Source organism: Moschus berezovskii, chromosome 3 (assembly GCF_049115385.1).
Source record: "Moschus berezovskii isolate FMDL1 chromosome 3, NW_MosBer_1.0, whole genome shotgun sequence".
Classification (NCBI taxonomy): domain Eukaryota; kingdom Metazoa; phylum Chordata; class Mammalia; order Artiodactyla; family Moschidae; genus Moschus; species Moschus berezovskii.
This window is the reverse complement of record NC_142462.1, coordinates 39707892-39725085: the sequence shown is the minus strand read 5'-3', so window position 1 is coordinate 39725085 and position 17194 is coordinate 39707892. Positions and strand designations below refer to the sequence as shown.

Sequence of the window (17194 nt, the reverse complement as noted above, 5' to 3'; positions counted from 1 at the left end):
CCTTCTCCGCCTGCCTTCAACCTTTCCCAGAATCAGGGTCTTTTCCAATGAGTCAGCTCTTTGCATAAGTTGGCCAAAGTATTGGAGTTTCAGCTTCAACATCAGTCTTTCCAATGAATATTCAGGATGGATCTCCTTTAAAATGGACTGGTTGGATCTCTTTGCAGTCCAAGGGACTCTCAAGAGGCTTCTCCAATACCATACTTCAAAAGCATCAATTCTTCGGCGCTCAGCTTTCTTTATAGTCCAACCCTCACATCCATACATGACTTACTGGAAAAACATAGCCTTGACTAGACGGACCTTTCTTGCCAAAGTAACGATTCTGCTTTTTAATATGCTGTCTAGGCTGGTGATAACTTTTCTTCCAAGGAGTAAGTGCCTTTTAATTTCATAGCTGCAGTCACCATCTGGAGTGATTTTGGAGCCCCCAAAAATAAAGTCTGACACTGTTTCCACTGTTTCTCCATCTATTTGCCATGAAGTGATGGGACCAGATGCCATGATCCTAGTTTTCTGAATGTTGAGTTTTAAGCCAACTTTTTCACTCTCCTCTTTCACTTTCATCAAGAGGCTCCTTAGTTCCTCTTCACTTTCTGCCATAAGGGTGGTGTCATCTGCATATCTGAGGTTATTGAGATTTCTCCCGGCAATCTTGATTCCAGCTTGTGCTTCATCCAGCCCAGCATTTCTCATGATATACTTTGCAGATAAGTTAAATAAACAGGGTGACAATATACAGTAATGTATTCCTTTTCCTATTTGGATTCCTATTCCTATTTCCTTGACGTATTCCTTTTCCTATTTGGAACCAGTCTGTTGTTCCATGTCCAGTTCTAATCCTAACCTGCATACAGATTTATCAAGAGGTGGGTCAGGTGGTCTGGTATTCCCATCTCTTGAAGAATTTAGTTTATTGTAATCCACACAGTCAAAGGCTTTGGCAATGTCAATAAAGCAGAAATAGATGTTTTTCTGGAATGCTCTTGCTTTTTCGATGATCCAGCAGATGCTGGCAATTTGATCTCTGGTTCCTCTGCCTTTCCTGCCTTAGGCACTCAATAAATGCATCTTCTGTGTATGTATACACACACATCTATTACTTACAGACATATATTACTCTCTCTCTCTCTCCCTTACAGTTTTGGCCTGATCATAACATTTCAGAAGTATATAATTATTTAGGAAACAAATTATGCAAGCAGATCTTAAGAAAAATTTTAGATTTCATCTCATTAATTTTTAATGCTGATGAGATTGTGGGAAACCTCTAACTCTCACACAATGTTGGTAGTAGGATAAATTGATACAACTCTGAGAACAGACTTTAAGAGTCACAGATAGTTCATTGTACTTACCTAAATAACTCTGTAAATTCACAAAAGAAGCAAAATAAAATTATTTGCACAAAAATGTTCATTATTATTTTCATTATAATGGAGATAACATGAAAACCAATCTAAATAATCAATTATAGTTTTGAAATCTCAGTGGACTAGTATAGAGCTATTAAGGCTTATTATATTAACTACAGAAGTAGAAATCGATGCTGTTTTTAAAAACTGTATTTATGCCATGGTTATAATTATATAAAACTATATATTTATATATATATTAAAAATGCAACTGGAGTTTATATTTTTTAATGATTTCTGGTACTGAAATAAATGTTCTATAAAAAGTAATTTTAATCAGATGAATATATTATATAAGACATTCAACTATCAATTAAGATTTCAAAATATCCAATACCTTTGGGTAAACCTCAAATATGGTATATAGTCTATTACAGCAGGAAGGTTGCCATCCAATCTTTCTCCCTTTAGGCAGAAGCTAAGACAACAGACAATAAATATATTAATACATAAAAATTTAAATCACAGTGTTATAAACAATCTCTTGTTAGAAACATTTGTTTCATCAAACTGCAGATGAATTTCTTATTTGTAATTTAAAAATGACTTGTTATAATCACCTCAATAAAGATAATTCTACCTTCAATATCAAGGGCTTGCAAAAATTAATAACATTATTACATACAAACATCATGCAAAAGTAAAGTTTACTGAGAAATCTGTACAAATACTATTTACATAGTTCATTTTATCTTGGTCTTTATTAGACTCCAAAGACGTCACCAGAGTATTTTCAAATGAAGAGTTGTTGTTCTCATTTACATACAAATTCTCAGGTGACACTATTTCCTAAAAAGGACTGACTGATTAGAAAAATCTTCATATATGAACTACTACCTTTTGGTTCCTCTGGGAAGTTTTCCTGCTAAAATACTTACTCTAATATATTAATATCAAGGGTGCAGGATGTATTTTTCTAGACTTGAATAATGAGAGAATCAAAGTGGCCACATTTTATATGGGTTTTCCTTTATTTACAAAATTATTACTAATGTATCATTAAGACATTTGCTTTCTACACAATTTCAATGTGTAGAAAACCGAGAGTTTATATTATTACCCCAGTTTTGTTTTCTACCAAAAAATAAATTGTAAAGGATTTAGACAGAGCCAGCAGCATATGGTAAGAAGTTAACACCCTTAGAGAAATAATGAAAACAGCCTTCATGCTGCATTCACCACATTCATCCCAAACAATTAAGTTAATTAACCTAATCCCACTTTATCAAATTTCAAATAGAGGAAAGTTATACTTACAAAAAATATTTTGACAAAGAAGTGACTTACTAGAAAAAAGTAACTTGAGTGAAACTGAAGAACTTAAGGAATTGACTGAATTAACCCTTCCTCAGTTAATTTCTTAAGTTTAAGACAGTCTCTTTTTCGAGAGCATTATTTTTTAGTTCAAGAGCTAAAAGCAGATTTTTAAGTTTTATGCTTGTTAACAGTGGATTTTTAAGTGGTATACTTCAATGAAAATATAATCCTTAATTCTCAGGTTTGAATTCTTATTATAGACAAACCTTTTACTTTTAGTACAATGTAAAATGTACTATAAATGAAATGCAGAAGGATTCTCCCAACAACCTACAAAGAACTTAGAATGTCTATTTTTAGTACTTGTAATCTTAGTCTGGAATCAACTCACCTTGTTGATAATAAAAGCAAATATTAACAAAAATTTTAATACTCCAGAAACAAAACAAGAAACATAAGATATCTAAGACATCCTGTCAAGATCCTCCTTATGTCACCACATGAGAAAATTCAAATCTTTCTGGCCATGAATCAACATTAGTATATTTCTTTTTCATTTTAAAACAGTAGTTCAAAAATACTAAGGGATAAGATCTAAAACTTTCCTTCAGTGCTACCAGAATATACAATTTTTCTGGTGGGGGGGATGTGGTCCAAGCTTTCTTTTTCCCAAGCCAGAGAGCAAATAAGTTTCATCAGTTAATTCCTTAGGTTTAAGACAGCCTATTTTCTTAGAGCAAACCTATTTATAAAACTGATCTCATTATAAAGGGAACAACACAAATCAAATCAATATCCAACTGCATGCTTTACTTAGAAAGCTGAAAGAAAAGAATCATAAGCAGAAACTATTATGAGGTAGAATAAATTTAAATCAGAATACATACAGTTAGATGAAGTACCTGAAATCAATAGCATTGAGTCCAAGGAGCATACCAGCAAGCATATTTGCTTCCTCACCCAAGACAATTGCTCCATCTTCATAAAATCTCCTAAAAAATGAAATGGGTGAATATGTATTAAAAACAGACTGAAGCTTCAGCTACAGGAATCATTTAGAGCCCAAATTAGAGTAGAAAGGACTAAAATTTATTTCATTTGTCAAAACAAGAACATACCTGGATCACTTAAATCTTGCAGATACTTAGCAGAATAAAAAAAGCTGCCATTGTAACAAGGAAAAAATCATTCTAAGTGTTTACACCTCTTTTAAAAAGAATCTTCAAAGTGACTCGTTTAGTAGGCCTACAGTGTCTCACATTTTTCCAAGACTGAAGCAATATATACGTAAAGTGAAAGATGGTAAACACAGTCATTTAAACTGGTCTCCTTTCAAAACTATGTAGATTATTTTTCTATTAATATACACAGAACAAACACAAACATACATTGTTTTTCTGTAATTCCAAGGGTTATTAACCAAACTAAGAACTAGGAAGATGTGATTAATAGTAACTTATGCTAACCTTTAACATTGTAATAGGGCAGATGGGCTACCTAGGTGGCCGCATATGAAAAACAAAGTGTTCACTGTATCTCTGACAAAATGTAAATATGAATCTATCTCTGTTAATTCTTGTAAAACCTTCTGTTTTGGTTAATGTTAATTTTTATAATATTAAAGTTATATTTTATTTCAAATAAATATTTGAAAAATTATCATTTAATGTGGACTTAAGTTATTTTTCCACAAAAGAAACTAAGATTATTGAATTCATTTTCAAATAATATCGAAAACTTGTTTATGTTCAGTAACAGGGCTAATAAAATTGTTATAACTCTTTATGTCATACAATGACAAGGAACACCACTCTATAACCCCACTAACTAAAAGGAAAGCATCTTAGTAAATGAAATTTGTCTTGCTCTTTTCCATATTCTTGAGCTTATAAAGCGGAGAAGGCAATGGCAACCCACTCCAGTACCCTTGCCTGGAAAATCCCAGGGACAGAGGAGCCTGGTGGGGAGCCGTCTATGGGGTCGCACAGAGTCAGACACGACTAAAGCGACTTAGCAGCAGCAGCAGCAGAGCTTATAAAGACTGCATATAAAGTCTATATTCTTATATTACTATCATCAATTTTGAATAGTCCACAGTTTACCAAATACTTTTATAATCATATTATTTGATACTTGCAAAGCTGATGAAATAAATGCGAAGCAATTGTCATTCGTTTCAATTTCATTATCAAGAAGAAAGACAGGTTTAAACAGTTTGCCCAAGATTATGTTGAAAAACTTATCCAGGAAGAAAACAAATTTTTACTTAAGTTGTACATGTTTTCAACTGAACCATGACACTTACTGTAAAATAAAAAAATTTAAAGAGAATTTAACCTCTGTTACGGCCTGTAAGAAATTTTACATGAAAAAAAATACAAAGGAAAATACAACTATTTACCCTCTGACCAATGTAAGGCTACAAACAAACATGGTGGGAAGACTAGCTTGGATCAGATGCTCTTTCTTGGAAATACGTAAACTTACATTTCTTGAAAATGTAAATGAATACTTACCATTTACATAAAAGGAGAAAAACTAGAAGTTTCAGCCTAACAAAGATCAGTAAAATAAATGGAAGAAATTCCTACATATTCAATTGAGGTGTTCCACAAAATGATAACGATTTAGACAAAACTAAACATCTGAGATTTTGTCACTGCCTCAATGGCTAAATTGGCTGTTGACAGAATATTTGACCAACTCCTTGAAGAACTATGACTCCAATGGTTCTAGACTACCACTTCCTACGGGTCACGTGCATTTATTCTGGCGTTTGACATCAGCATCACCCATAATTCCCAGTACTTCCCTATATGAGAACAAGTCTATTTTTATTTGCCACCTTGAGCTCATCACGTTTGAATGTACATACTAAGAGTCAGATCAAAATTATTTTTGCTTGCTTTCTAATGTTAATATTATACTAGGAACTAATGAAAAATACCTAAAACAAAAACTAAGTGGTTTGAAAAAATTTCTAAGCAAGCTTAAAGGTAATTTATATAACCTATGTTTTATACATCATTTGTTTTACTGAGTTTTTCTGGCCTCTGTTTTACTATTGATTTTTTTAAGCTAACCTAGGGGCTTCCCTGATAGCTCAGTTGGTAAAGAATCCACCTGGAGACCCCGGTTCGATTCCCAGGTCAGGAAGATTTGCTGGAGAAGGGATAGGCTACCCACTCTAGTATTCTTGGGCTTCCCTTGTGGCTCAGCTGGTAAAGAATCCTCCTGCAGCGTAGGAGACCTGGGCTCACTCCCTGGGTTGGGAAGATCCTGTGGAGAAGGGAAGGGCTACCCACTCCAGTATTCTGAACTGGAGAATTCCATTGACTACAGTCCATGGGGTTGCAAAGAGTTGGACACGACTGAGCAACTTTCACCGTCACTGTCATATAATACGCTAAATGTGAAATCAGTTAATTCCACTTTAAAACCATATCTGAAACATAATATTCCATAGATCTGATTTAATATGCCTTTACTGTAACAGAGGGGAGGGGAGGCCAAACAGAAGAGGAGAGGCTAGTTAAGAGAACTGTCCATTGTATGTTGAACTTTTCATTATTAGATCTGATTAAGAAAATAAATTAAGTAAACGCACTTAAATCTATCAACATTTAGGTTCCATTTATAATATGCTATTTTATGTCACTTGACATTTTTTATACTATCATTTAATCAAAGATACAAGTCATTCATATGTATTAAAGAGGCAGAGGCTATTACAAAAAGTTGTTTTATTCCCTTAATCAAGCCAATATATCAATAATTCTGACTGAAAATCTGATTCTTGTTATCAATATTTTCAAAGACTTCTAAAGACTGTAAAATTTCAATCTCTTCACTTTACCTCACAGAAAAATTGGAACATTAATAAAGCTTGCTTGTATAACCAAGATTATGTAACCAATGAGCCAAGAGTAAAGGCTAAGACGACTAATAATAGTAAGGTGTACACTAAAAGAATTCCCTTTTGTTGAAAATATTTTTTGTCCTAAGGAAAATATTTTTATGAGAAGGATCTAAACCAAAACAGCATATTGGCTTGCTATAAACAGATTATAAATATTGAAAGTAGCAAGATGAAAAATAAATCTAAAACTTCTATTTAAAGAGATATATGTCAGACTGTATCTTTAAAGTTTTGTATTTTAGAAACAAAGGAAAACTGTCAGCAACTATTTGATATTACTGTGATCTGGAAGACAAGCCCCAACTTTCTATCAGCTGTACTCTTTCCAATTATTTGTATGTTGATTAGAAAAATATTAGGCACTAGAAAGGTACTTAAAATAACACTCAAATAAGAGTGTTATTCTCAACACATATAATTTAACTCCAATTGAAATACACCTATAATGCCATCTTTAGTGCTTATTCTGAAGGACTATTTTAAAACCTTTCAGGAACTTCAGTAACAAATATCCTTTGGATGGGAAGTGAACCACCAGAATAGATGATGTTGATACTGAACAATATCATACTTCAAAATTTATTTTGAGAGTCATACGTTATTCTACACACTAAAAGTACAATACTCAAATATGAGAAAGCTTATTTTATAAACCAAAGAAATTCCATTATCAATATCTTGTTCTCTTCCCCAGTTCAGTCTTTATTTAAGAAGCCTGAAGTGGGGGAAGATAACATTCTCCCTCATGACATACAAAACAAATTACAGCATTACAAAGAAATGTTCTATTCAAAGACAAGGTGAATCAGAATGAAAAGATAGCCAAAAAATCAATCTCCAAACAGTCTTGCTAAGAATGTGAGATTCTCTATTTTATCAACAAATACATCATGTATCAAGAACTGTGTTATGTACTAGAGATAAAATGATAAAGAAGGCAAACGTGATCCCTCTTTATGAAACTTATAGTCCAGGGGAGAAGACTGGCAATAAACAGAAGAAAGAGACAATCAGAGATGGCAAGCAGTATAAAATAAGAAACTAGGCTGTTGAGGTGGAGAAAAAGTGAAGATGAATCCAACTTTGAAGAAGGGCACTGGGAAAGATATTCTTGAGTAAGTGTTTATTCTGGGACCTTAGGCCCAAAGAAGACTGAAATCAGGGCTTTGGAGGCCATATAACATTAATAGTAACTGTGAACATGTACTGAGCACCAGGCATAGTTATAGGTGCTTTACATGAATTATCTTGCTTGACTTCATCAGCAATTATTATGCCACAGAGGGAGTAAGAAATTTACCCAATATTCCACAGCTAGAAAGTGGTGAAACCAGGATCTGACTCCAGGAAATGTGTTTGCAGAGCCTGCTGGCTAAAGTAATGGGAAAGCATTTCAATGTTTAAAGTAGGAATTGACAGGATCCCTTTTACAATACTTTTTAAGAAGACTGGCTGGAAGCTGGGTGGCTACTGGCAGGGGGCAAACTGGAATCTCAGTTGGGAGGCTAACAGGGGAGGATGTAGGCAAGAGATGAGAGAGGTATGCACTACTGCTGCAGCCATAATGAAAAAGGTAAACAGGTAGATTCGAAACAGATTCTGGAAATAGGATCAAAAAGACTTGCTAATGGAATGGCAATAATGAATGAAGGAGGAAAAGGAATCAAATATGAATTTAGATTTGACTTCATCGGCCATTTAGGTAAGGCAATGAAACCACTTTCAAAGAATGGGGCGAACAGGGTTAGAGGGAAGAAGAATCAAGAAATCTGAACTAGTTAAGAGATTTAAATGTGGTGTCATGACCACCCAGAGATACAATGAGATATCACCTCACACTGGTCAGAATGGTCACCATAAAAACAAAAAACCTACAAACAACAAATTCTGGAGAGGAGGTGGAGAAAAGGGAAAAACCCTCTTGCATTGTTGTTAGTGGGAATGTAAATTGATACAGCCACTATGGAAGAAGTAGGGAGATTCCTTAAAAAAACTAGGAATAAAACTACCATATGACCCAACAATCCCATTACTGGGCATATACCCTGAGGAAACCAGAAATGGAAAAGACACATGTACCCCAATGTTCACTGCAGCACTAATTATAAAAGTTAGTACATGCAAGCAACCTAGATGTCCATCAACAGACGAACAGATAAAGAAGCCGTGATACATATACACGTGTATATACATACACACAATGGAGTATTACTCAGTCATAAAAGGAATGCATTTGAGTCAGTTCTAATGAGGTGAATGAACCTAGAGCCTATTAAACAGAGTGAAGTAAGTCAGAAAGAGAAAACAAATACCGTATATTAACACATATACATGGAATCTAGAAGGATGGTACTGATGAACCTATTTGCAGGGCAGCAATGGAGATGCAGACATGGATAACAGACTTATGGACGTGGGGTCGGGGGAAAGAGGGGGTGGGATGAATGGACAGAGTAGTACGGAAACATATACACTACCATATGTAAAACAGATAGTGGGAATTTGCCAAACGACTCAGGGAACTCAAAGTGGGGCTCTGTGACAACCGAGAGGGGTGGGATGGGGTGGGAGGTGGAAGGGAGGTTCAGGACAGAGGGGACATTATGTATACCTATGGCTGATTCATACTGATGTACTGCAGAAACCCACAATATTGTGAAGCAATTATCCTTCAGTTAAAAATAAACTAATTAATAAAAACCTCCAGAGACAGGTGCAGTTGTGAGGAGAGAAAGAACAGCAGACAACAGGAGACTGAGCACAGAGAACACTGACACGAAGAAGCTGTGAGCAGTAAACGAAGCCTGAGAAAGCGAGCACAGAGGGAGACAGAAAAGCCAGGAGCGCTATGTAAGAAAAAACAAAGAGGTTTCAAGAAAGGAGCAGCTTTCAGCTCTTCTAGCTGGACTATGGAGTACAAGGAGGACAGAGAAATGTTCATTACATTTGCGTGGCTTGTGGATTATTGGTATTCTTTTAAAAATCATCTTTGGTGGAGTGGTAGAGGCAGAGGCTAGACAAGAATGAAGAGTGACACTGAGGTGAGGAGATGACAACAGTGTGTATAAAGATTTGTGAGAAGGGTGGTGATGAAGCAGAACATGGAAATGAGCCTTATGAGAGGGAAATACAGGTTCGAGGGAGAAAGTTTTTCCTTTTAAGATAGGGGATACCAGTACACGCTTCTGCATGGGTGGGAATGACTCAGAAATGGCAAAAAGATGGAGGACCAGGAGTGAGAGAGGTGATGATAATGAAAGGAAAAGGTGAATGGGGGACAGGACCCTAGAAGAAGAAAGACTGACAGGAGACATTTCACTGCAACAAAAAAGAACAAAGAGAATGTGGGTAAGGTGTGTTTGGCGACAGGAAAGAGCCTTAATTTACGGCAAGCTCAATTTTCTAATGAAAGGAGGCCTTGTACTAGTAAGTTAATGGAAATACCTAGTTCTCTCTAAATTTTAAAATGGCAGTTAGAATTGTTTTTACACGCAGGTCACAAGTATGTATGAATGACCAGGAAGATTCTTATTGTAGTCTTGTCTTTACTATAGATGGACAGGGAGGCCTGGCCTGCTGTAATTCATGGGGTCACAAAGAGTCAGATAAGACTGAGCAACTGAACTGAACTGAACTGAATACCAAATACACTCTGAAGCTTTTTCTTCTTTCCAGGAATACGTGGAATTATTTCTTGAAAGCAAATTTAAAATGAACACATCTTTGAAAAAAAATTTATTAAAAGAGAGCTTTTGGGTATTTAATAAGCCAAAATATTTTATAGACAAAACAAAAAGCTGTGGCAGTAGTCCACAAGCACCTTTTAATAATGTTTTTTTTCCATCTTAATGTAAAACTTTTAAACAGATTAAAATTCCTAAGGTCTTTCTTAGTTCTTGAAAGATTTGGTAATTTGGTAATTTATCACTATCTTATCTACGTTTCTATAGTTAAAAAAAGTGTTTAGCCAACTTTTTTTTTTTTTTTTCGCTTTTTGACAGCTGGGTAATTTTTGAAGTTTTTATACTTTACTCCTTCTCTTACTCCTACTATAATGAGAAGATTAATATTACTCTTGAACATCACTTTCGTTATAAATGAAGCATTGTGGTGCAATTGCAAAGTAATAAACAGGACTTGTTAATTTTATCTCTATATTTTCCATAGTTATTACTTCACATTCTTACCAGAATATTTTCAATCTTGTTTTAAATGTCACATTTGTATTCTTTAGCTTAACTTTTCTAATTATTTTCAGGCTGTGGGTAGGGAGAAATGAAAACTTTGAGCAAATTATTCAGTTTCTACTTTACTTCTCTATCTCTAGGCCTTCCCCAACTCTTCTTCTTTGTTTTAGCTTTGATTCTCTTCTTGAGTCTGTCGACTTCCCATCACTGGCTATTTCCCAATAACACCCCAATTCCTAAACCATGAAACCCTTCAAGGGTTTTTTCAATTGCTCACCAAGATATCCTCCACCATAGCAAAAAGATCACATGAATTTCTCTAATACGTTGGAGCCATCGTCATGTATTTCAGGAGACCTACTGTAGTTTTTTGGGCTCCAAAATCACTGCAGATGCTGATTGAAGACATGAAATTAAAAGACACTTACTCCTTGGAAGGAAGGTTATGACCAACCTGGATAATGTGAAAGCAGACATTACTTTGCCAACCAAGGTCCGTCTAGTCAAGGCTATGGTTTTTCCCGTGGTCATGTATGGATGTGAGAGTTGGACTGTGAAGAAAGCTGATCGCCGAAGAATTGATGCTTTTGAACTGTGGTGCTGGAGAAGACTCTTGAGAGTCCCTTGGACTGCAAGGAGATCCAACCAGTCCATTCTAAAGGAGATCAGTCCTGGGTGTTCATTGGAAGGACTGATACTTTGGCCACCTCATGCGACGAGTTTACTCACTGGAAGAGACTCTGATGCTGGGAAGGATTGGGGGCAGGAGGAGAAGGGGATGACAGAGAATGAGATGGCTGGCTGGCATCACCGACTCGATGGACATGAGTTTGAGTGAACTCCAGGAGTTGGTGATGGACAGGGAGACCTGGCATGCTGTGATTCATGGGGTCGCAAAGAGTCGGACACAACTGAGCAACTGAACTGAACTGAAGTTCTGCTCTCCACAGTTCCTCCTCCTAATCTTATCCTTGCTAGGTCACTTCAGTCGTGTCAGACTCTGTGCGACCCCATAGACGGAAGACCACCAGGCTCCCCCGTCCCTGGGATTCTCCAGGCAAGAACACTGGAGTGGGTTGCCATTTCCTTCTCCAATGCATCAAAGTGAAAAGTGAAAGTGAAGTCGTTCAGTTGTGTCTGACTCTTAGCGACCCCATGGACTGCAGCCTACCAGGCTCCTCCATCCATGGGATTTTCTAGGCAAGAGTACTGGAGTGGCTTGCCATTGCCTTCTCCGCACTTTTCACTAACATGGGGTAAAAAGGACATGTGGGGGAACTGATTTACACCTATTATTCAGAGACAGAGAAAACTATCAAAATAGAAAAAAAAAAACCAGGGTCCATTAAAATTGCTGGCTGTAAGGGATGGGGGGGTTGGGCCGGAAATTTCACTTTCATTCATAAGCTCTTCTGTGCCCTGTGGGTTTTTCTTTTTAAACTCAGGTCATGTGTCAGTAAAAAATGTTGTTTGCCATATCAGTCAACATAAGATGTTGCAACCAGAAGACACTACAGCTACCTGAACAGTGAGCCCTGAAGGAACTAAAGATGGAGACAAACGGACTGCTGGCTGCCAAGCCCTCAGCACTGCAGCCGACCCCAGTGTGCAGCCACAGGGGATTCAGGATGGAGGAAAGCAGGATACTGCGCCTATGAAATTAAGGTGCATCTCGAAGGAATGATTTTAAGGAGTCCAGACTCTTGCATCTTCCTATACATAGAAAACTACCAAACTTGTTAACTTGAGATATCAGGCTTTCTTTAGTTAACATCAGTCTTTTGAAGTTCCCAGTACCTGGTCTTTGTTGCAAGCGCTCGTGTCTCTTGGTTCCTCCCTTACCTCTTAGGAGCAGTCCCTAAGAGCTATCTGAGAGGCTGTCTTCTGGCGCGTTGAGTCCTTAGAAAGTCCGCTGAATATAACACAATTCTCAACTTCTAGGTTGTGCATTTTTAGTCAGTTGACACGCATTATTCTGGGTTTTTAAATTAATTTAAAAGTTGAAAACCTGACACCAAGATCCTGACCAGAAATGTCCAGTACCCTGCTGTCGGACTGGGCGTGCAGGGGGACAGTGAGATGGCGGGATGGGGAGGGTGGAGGGAGGGGCGGGTGCAAAAAGGGGGGTGGGGGGGGAGGGGGCGGGTGGAGGTCGCGGCGGCGGCGGGGGGGGGGGGGGGCCCCCCGCAGAGGCAGGAGGCTTGGCGCCTGCGCACTAGCCCAGCATGTTCCGGCAGCGGCAGCGCAGTCGCTCCTCCTCGCGTTTCTCCTCCAGGCGGTTCTCCAGCAGCCTCAGCTCCCTCTGCACCGCCTTCTGCATGGACGGCTCCAACTCCAGCACTTTCTCCAGGTCAGCCTTGGCCTCCGCCTCATTCCACACCTCGGCGTGAGCCCAGGCCCGCACGTAGTAGGCCTTCACGATGCCTGGGTGGTGCCGGAGGATGTGACTAGTGTATTCCAGCACCTCGTAGTACTCTTCCTTCTTCAGCAGATGCTGGCAGTAGTTCAGGATCAGGGTGTTGATCATCTTCTCCAGCTTCAGTCACTGCACCTCCCAGGGTTTCTCCTTGGTCTGCAGGTTCCTCAGGCAGACGATGGCTTCCTGGTACTTGTTGGAGGCCTCCTCGTAGCGGCCCAGCTTGAAGAGCCGGTTTCCTTCTCCATGGAGGACGGGCACCGCCTGCATCTTCTCATGGTTACTCAGGTTCCAGGTCTCCCTCTGATACTGGCTGGGGGCCTCGACCTGCAGCAGCTCGATTCTGAAGATCAGTGGCTGAGGCTCCTTCTGCAGCTCATCCAGGTCCTCATAACCCAGCGTGTGGTAAGCAAACATGTTGGCCAAGCCACACGTGTGCACATGCCACTCCGTGGGGTCCTTACCCTCCGCCATCTGCCGCAGGCTCCAGGACAGGATGGGGTAGACCCCTGTGTGAATGGTGTCGCACCAGAACTCGGCCACCTCGCTGACCCGCATGGACGTCAGCAAGATCTCCCAGACCTCCAGCTTGAACATGTTCCCAATGATGATGTGCATGGGGTGGCCCACCTGCTTGCTGTCGTCTATCACCGTCCACTCCTCGTCACATTTCATGGTTCGGAAATGAAAGGTCACTCGGGCTCCAGTGATGAAGTTGGGGAGATCTCCTGTGCCCCCGTGCAGAATGGTTTTCTTGATCCCTTCCATGTTCAGGAGCAGAGTGGCGTCTTATCCTTAGATTATCACTAATTAGTGGATCTTATCCTTAGATTATCACTAATTAGTACTTTCAAGCTTGCCTGCCTTAGCCCATGTATCTCCTCCTTATGTACTGAGTAAACACTTGCTATCACCATTTCAAAGGACCTCATTATTCTTTATCTGTGAAGAGTAGAACAAGAAGAAATCACTTGATTCAGACACTCTTGAGATTCCTAAAGAATTAGAGAACATTTCTCATTGTTCTACAAGCACTTATGTCAGGGAGCACTCAGGCAAAAGGTAAGGTGTAATTATTCTTTCCAAAAGTATGCTTGTAATTTTACAAACCTAACCTTCCAAATACGTATGTTTTCACTAGGGATTCACAATCAAATGTATTTGTAATTAAGAATTTTCTCTGGTTTGATTTTGGTTTTAAAAAAATGCTAGTGTAAATAGTTTTAAAAAAGACTGTCTTTTGGCAACTGCATTTTAAAGTTAATTTTTAGGATGGGAATTTTGAAATAACTCCTTACATCATTTTTAGATAATTGCAGAGCCATTATAGTCACATCTAAATACTGTGTGATGTGTATGTATAAACATGAAATATTTCTCTGTGTGTGTATAAACATACATTAAGCCACGTTTCTATGTGAATAATATATGTTTACATATTGTTATAAGAATATTTTTACTTCATGAACTTTTTAGAGCTGAATCACTTCCTTTTTCTCCCAAAAGACAGCCAATACCTAAACACAAGGCAAAAAGCATTTCCCTTAAAAAATTTAAACTACTCACTCTAAAAATAGTCTATTCAAGTACTATTTCTACCCTACCCAACTGTATAAACTAAGAAACGAGACTAAAAACTGAGATTATTAATGCTTTAATTTCCATTTAGAAAAGACTGTCTTGTTATTGTATAGCAGATAATTACGGTATAAACTTAGTTTTGATTTCACAGGATTTCCAGATTTGATCTATGGGGCTCTGATTTTTTTTAAAGACTCAATATCTTGAAAATTTAGCATCTTTCATAATTAAATGTATTTACTAGTGATGATAAAAGAAACAAATGTTTCATTGTAAAGTTTATTTCAACTGTCTAAGAGTATATCATCACCTCACTGTCCATCTTTAGAAATATCCCAAGACTACCATATTCCTTGAAAATGATCCAATAAGCACATATCAGATTTACCTTATGCAAATACTTCTTGGAGTTAAAAGTCTTTATAACCTGGTCAAATTTAAAGTCGTGATAATTTTTTCTTCGTATCTTCCAAGTAAAACATTTATTATTTTATTACCTAAGAATATCAGTTCACTTCAGTTCAGTCGCTTAGTCATGTCCGACTTTGTGACCCCGTGGACTGCAGCACGCCAGGCTTCCCTGTCTATCACCAACTCCCAGAGTTTACTCAAACTCATGTCCTTTGAGCTGGTGATGCCATTCAACCTTCTCATCCTCTGTTGTCCCCTTCTCATCCCACCTTCAATCTTTCCCAGCATCAGGGTCTTTCAAATGAGTCAGTTCTTCACAACAGGTGACCAAAAGATTGGAGTTTCAGCTTCAACATCAGTCCTTCCAATGAATATTCAGGACTGATTTCCTTTAGGATTGACAGGTTACATCTCCTTACAGTCCAGGGACTCTCAAGAGTCTTCTCCAACACCACAGTTCAAAAGCGTCAATTATTTGGCGCTCAGCTTTCTTTATAGTCCGACTCTTACATCCATACATGACTACTGGAAAAATAATAGTCTTGACTAGACAGACCTTTGTTGGCAAAGCAATGTCTCTGCTTTTTACTATGCTGTCTAGGTTGGTCATAACTTTTCTTCCAAGGAGAAAGAGTCTTAATTTCATGGCTGCAGTCACCATCTGCCATGATTTTGGAGCCCCAAAAATTAAAGTCTCTCACTGTTTCCACTGTTATCCCATCTATTTTCCATGAAGTGATGGGACCAGATGCCATGATCCTAGTTTTCTGAATGTTGAGTTTTAAGCCAACTTTTTCACTCTCCTCTTTCACTTTCATCAAAAAGCTATTTAGTTCCTCTTCACTTTCTGCCATAAGGGTGGTGTCATCTGCATATCTGAGGTTATTGAGATTTCTCCCAGCATTCTTGATTCCAGCTTAATGCTTCATCCAGCCCAGCATTATTCATGATGTACTCTGCATATAAGTTAAATAAGCAGGGTGACAATATACAGTCTTGACGTACTCCTTTCCTGATTTGGAACCAGTCTGTTGTTCCATGTCCAGTTCTAACTGTTGCTTCTTGACCTGCATACAGATTTCTCAAGAGGCAGGTCAGGTGGTCTGGTATTCCCATCTCTTGAAGAATTTTCCACAGTTTGTTGTGATCCACACAGTCAAAGGCTTTGGTATAGTCAATAAAGCAGCAATTGATGTTTTTCTGGAACTCTCTTGCTTTTTCGATGATCCAATGGATGCTGGCAACACCTAAGCAAAGATACTGTCATCTGTACCAGCTAGTCCACTAAAACAATGTGTCACATTAAAGACCCAGATTTTCTCAAAATCCAAAATGTCAAACATGCCATCAGGACATGGAAATTAAGATTTTAGATATATGATTTCTGTATATATATATATATATATATATACCTAATTTTCTCTGTCAGAACTGGCTTAGAGTCACTCTCTTCCTTCAGAAATGATTAACAAGGTAGAAATATGCATGGTAATTTAAAAGTGTCAAAGTCAGTGTTGTCTGATAGAACCTTCTGCCATGAAGCACTGTTCTGCATCAGTGCTGTCCAATTTGGTAGCCATTAACCACACAGGGCCAGTGAACACCTGAAGTATGATAAAGCAACTGAAGAATTGAATCAGTAATTTAATTTCTATTTTAATTTACTCAGTGGCATATGGTTGCTGCTGCTGCTGCTGCTAAGTCACTTCAGTCGTGTCCGACTCTGTGTGACCCCATAGACGGAAGCCCACCAGGCTCCCCCGTCCCTGGGATTCTCCAGGCAAGAACACTGGAGTGGGTTGCCATTTCCTTCTCCAATGTGTGAAAGTGAAAAGTGAAAGTGAAGTCGCTCAGTCGTGTCCGACCCTTAGCGACCCCACGGACTGCAGCCTACCAGGCTCCTCCATCCATGGGATTTCTAGGCAATAGTACTGGAGTGGCTTGCCATTGCCTTCTCTGTGGCATATGGTTAGTGGCTACTATACTGAACACTACATATGTGGGATAC

General features: G+C 38.2%; 1 protein-coding gene and 1 pseudogene across 4 annotated transcripts in view; both read right to left on the bottom strand.

Moving 5' to 3' along the window:
* The window catches only part of RUNDC3B (RUN domain containing 3B), a 179132-nt gene that overhangs the window by 80709 nt on the left and 81229 nt on the right, over positions 1 to 17194 (bottom strand). For all 4 annotated transcript variants that reach the window (XM_055420596.2, XM_088833770.1, XM_088833775.1 and 1 more), the window contains 2 exons: positions 3575 to 3664; positions 1753 to 1833 (listed from right to left, as the gene is read on the bottom strand). In XM_055420596.2, coding sequence (XP_055276571.2) covers positions 1753 to 1833; positions 3575 to 3664 — 171 coding nt within the window. The remainder of the gene's footprint in view (positions 1 to 1752; positions 1834 to 3574; positions 3665 to 17194) is intronic.
* LOC129552319 (aryl-hydrocarbon-interacting protein-like 1 pseudogene) lies at positions 12439 to 16529 on the bottom strand (annotated as a pseudogene).